General features: G+C 38.0%; 1 protein-coding gene across 1 annotated transcript; it reads left to right on the plus strand.

Moving 5' to 3' along the window:
* Positions 1–1657: 1657 nt before the first annotated feature.
* LOC115200594 (C-X-C motif chemokine 11-1-like) lies at positions 1658–3360 on the plus strand. Its single transcript, XM_029763769.1, has 4 exons — positions 1658–1897; positions 2096–2222; positions 2516–2608; positions 2996–3360. Exons 1-4 carry the CDS (start codon positions 1828–1830, stop codon positions 3006–3008), a joined length of 303 nt encoding a protein of 100 aa, XP_029619629.1. The 5' UTR covers positions 1658–1827; the 3' UTR covers positions 3009–3360.
* The last annotated feature ends 397 nt before the right edge of the window (positions 3361–3757 follow it).

Raw genomic sequence — 3757 nt, forward strand, 5'->3', positions numbered from 1 at the left:
AGTCAAAATAAAGAAAACACTTGAATGAGTAGGTGTGTCCACACTTTTGACTCGTACTGTGTATATTCTTTTCAGGCCCACCCAATGGGGAGCCAATCAGAATTAGTTTTTCCCCACAAAAGGGTTTTATTACAAACATAAATACTCCCAGCTCCTGAAACATGGACCAAACACTTTACATGTTGTGTTTATATTTTGGTTCAGTATAATTTCAGGTGTTTTTTTAATGCTTGCTGTATTAGGTTAGCTCCTTGCAGTACTTTGGACATGTGTGCCTCGCATACTTTGTTAAAAGACCTAAGCTTGAAAAACTAGAAAAAAACGGAAACGCTGTAGCCAGTATATAAATCCTCAAAAATAGTCAGAATTAATCTGAGATAACTAAAGAAATCTGTAATTCATTTTGACATTTTTGCAGAGGAAGTCTTTAGTCGTACAATTTTACATCTAACTAAAATGTTTGGATGCAGTGTTTCTCAAGTGCAATAATATGCATGAAAACGAGTCGTCTCTCATTGAACGACAAATTACACTTCATTGAAGAATCCCTACTGTTGACCAATCACCGACAAACAGGCGTAGACTTTGGCTACCGAACTTTGGCTTGCCTCAGGAACAGCTGAAAAAACACCTTGCCGAAGACCAAAACTTCTCAAAGACTTCACAAAATGTTGTCATAATATATGTATGAACGGTTTCGCATGGGAATAATAGGGACGCCTTTAGTGGTGCCAAACGTGTCTTAAGGTAGCCTGATGTTGTTGTCTTTGATATCATGGAAATGTAACCAGGAAGGCCATGGTTAACTTCCAAATGGCACAAATAGTCCTCTAGTCAACAGTAGTGCACTTTATAGGGAATAGGGCTCTGGTCAAACGTAGTGCAATATATAGGGAATAGGGCTCTGGTCAAACGTAGTGCACAATATAGGGAATAGGGCTCTGGTCTAAAGTAGTACACTATATTAGGAATAGGGCTCTGGTCAAACGTAGTGCACAATATAGGGAATAGGGCTCTGGTCTAAAGTAGTGCACTATATAAGGAATAGGGCTCTGGTCAACAGTAGTGCACTATATAGGGAATAGGGCTCTGGTCTAAAGTAGTGCACTATATAAGGAATAGGTCTCTGGTCAACAGTAGTGCAGTATATAGGGAATAGGGCTCTGGTCTATAGTAGTGCACTATATAAGGAATAGGGCTCTGGTCAACAGTAGTGCAGTATATAGGGAATAGGGATCAGGTCTATAATAGTGTACTATATAGGGAATAGGGCTCTGGTCTATAGTAGTGCACTATATAGGGAATAGGGCTCTGGTCTAAAGTAGTGCACCATATAAGGAATAGGGCTCTGGTCAACAGTAGTGCACTATATAGGGAATAGGGATCTGGTCTATAATAGTGTACTATATAGGGAATAGTGCTCTGGTCCATAGTAGTGCACTATATAGTGAATTGGGCTCTGGTCTAAAGTAGTGCATTATATAGTTTATAGGGCTCAAGTCAACAGTAGTGCACTATATAGGGAATAGGGTGCCATTTGGGATGGAAAAGGAAAGACAGATTGTATCATCTCTCTGCCTTAAACACGCCTCAAATTTCACTGTCAGAGAGAGTGTTTCTGGGAAATGGGAAATGCTGTGTGAAAGGAGAAGCAGGGAAAACCCCTCTTTCTCTCTCTCCCCTTCTCATTGGATGACTGTCAGAGAAAGGGTGGGGCTTAATATAAATACAGTATAAATACAAGCCAAGCTCTCCTCCATTCACAACATCCATCACTTGACTGAGCTGTCCATCCAGACTCTTAAAGAAACTGAAGAAGCAGTATCCATGACCAACATGATGACATCAACAGTCCTCATCAGCTTCCTGGCCTGTCTGCTCCTGGTCAATGTTGAAGGTAAGATCTATGAAATATCTTGAATTATATTTCTAATATCTTTCACTTCTTTATTAGAAATCTGTAGCATATGAAGCAACTTGAAAAGCCAGGGAGAAGTGTAGTCAAATAATAGGTTTGATTTGACTGAAGAGTTTAGATCTTAGCTGCAATAATGCCATAACCAAACATGTCATAACCTTTTCTTGTCATCCCCAGGCCAGGTGGGTCATTCTAAAGCTCGGTGCCAGTGTCTGAATGGAATGGTGAACCACGTTAAACCTGTTCTCATTGAGAAGCTCGAAGTGTACACCTCCAGCCACTCCTGCCGGAACATGGAGATCATGTAAGAAATGTGTCTGTCTGTCTGTCTGTCTGTCTGTCTGTCTGTCTGTCTGTCTGTCTGTCTGTCTGTCTGTCTGTCTGTCTGTCTGTCTGTCTGTCTGTCTGTCTGTCTGTCTGTCTGTACTGTATTAATATCAGTGTATATTGTGACTAGCTTAGTAGATGGACACAATGGTGAATGTTTCTATTTATTTGTACACCTGCTATTCAGATAATATTATTTCTCTCTATCCTCAGTTGGAAAGTTGTGATGGATAACTTCTAACAGTAGTCTCTCTCTCCTTGTATATTCAGTGTCACTCTGAAGAACGGAAAAGGGATGAAGTGTCTGAATCCAGAAACTCCATTTGCCAAGAAAACCATTGGGAAAATAATGAAAAACCAAAGGTGAGGACTACATATGCAGACTTCATTACAACTTCAATACACAGTAACTGATCCATACGCATTATTCTCAACAGAGCAATACTCACATCACTATATCAGTATTATATTAGTACATCAGTATTATATCAGTACATCAGTATATCAGTATTATATCAGTACATCAGTATATGAGTATTATATCAGTACATCAGTACATCAGTATTATATCAGTACATCGGTATTTTATCAGTACATCAGTACATCAGTATTATATCAGTACATCAGTATATCAGTAAATCAGTATTTCAGTATTATATCAGTAATATGTATATTACTATATGTACATTATACATTTATTAATGATATATGTGTTAATGATATATGGATAATGATTGTTTTTCCTTTCAGGAGTGTGCAGTAAAATTAACGACACCAGTTCAGGTGAGAACTTGATGGAGAGAGAGCTATTCCTGAGGAATGCAAAGAAGACTGCCTGAAGACTGCCTGAAGACAGCCTGAAGACAGCCTGAAGACTGCCTAAATATATGTTTACACTGTTGAATGGTACTTAAAAAGTTGGTTTTTATATTTACAAAGTCAGTATCCGTTACACAATATGACTTACTAGTTGAGAGACATTTCTAATATTTCCAATGGAAAAAAATAAAAAGCATGTAAATATGTAAATATACTTTTTTATTATGTAATGTCAAGAATATATGTATGTATTTTTCAGGTTTTCTATCAAATTAATAAAGAAGCATTTGACTCTACTTGTTGCTCTATTTTTCCTCTTTTCCTGGAAATTGAACTCAGGTACTGTCACGGTTGTCGTAAGGAGAAGCGGACCAAAGTGCAGCGTGTGTGTTGTTCCACATTTTATTTACACTGTGAAACTATGCAATACCTAAATAAACTGAATGAAAAAAAACAACAAACCGTGACGCAGAGGTGAAACATATACTGACTCAAAGATAATCTCCCACAAACCCAGGTGGAAAAAAACCCTACTTAAGTATGATCTCCAATTAGAGACAACGAGGACCAGCTGCCTCTAATTGGCGATCATCCCAAACAAAACCAACATAGAAATACAAAACTCGAACATGAATATAGAAAACATAGAAAAACACCCCATGTCACGATCTGACCTACTCTACCATAGAAAAT

Source organism: Salmo trutta, chromosome 9, assembly GCF_901001165.1.
Source record: "Salmo trutta chromosome 9, fSalTru1.1, whole genome shotgun sequence".
Classification (NCBI taxonomy): Eukaryota; Metazoa; Chordata; class Actinopteri; order Salmoniformes; family Salmonidae; genus Salmo; species Salmo trutta.

What these genes read in the sequence shown, in the direction of transcription:
- LOC115200594 (XM_029763769.1), top strand. Translation starts at nt 1,828, where the DNA reads ATGACCAACATGATGACATCAACAGTCCTCATCAGCTTCCTGGCCTGT. An exon ending in GCTCCTGGTCAATGTTGAAG is followed by an intron (nt 1,898 to 2,095) that starts GTAAGATCTATG and finishes TGTCATCCCCAG; the next exon opens with GCCAGGTGGGTCATTCTAAA. An exon ending in TGCCGGAACATGGAGATCAT is followed by an intron (nt 2,223 to 2,515) that starts GTAAGAAATGTG and finishes TTGTATATTCAG; the next exon opens with TGTCACTCTGAAGAACGGAA.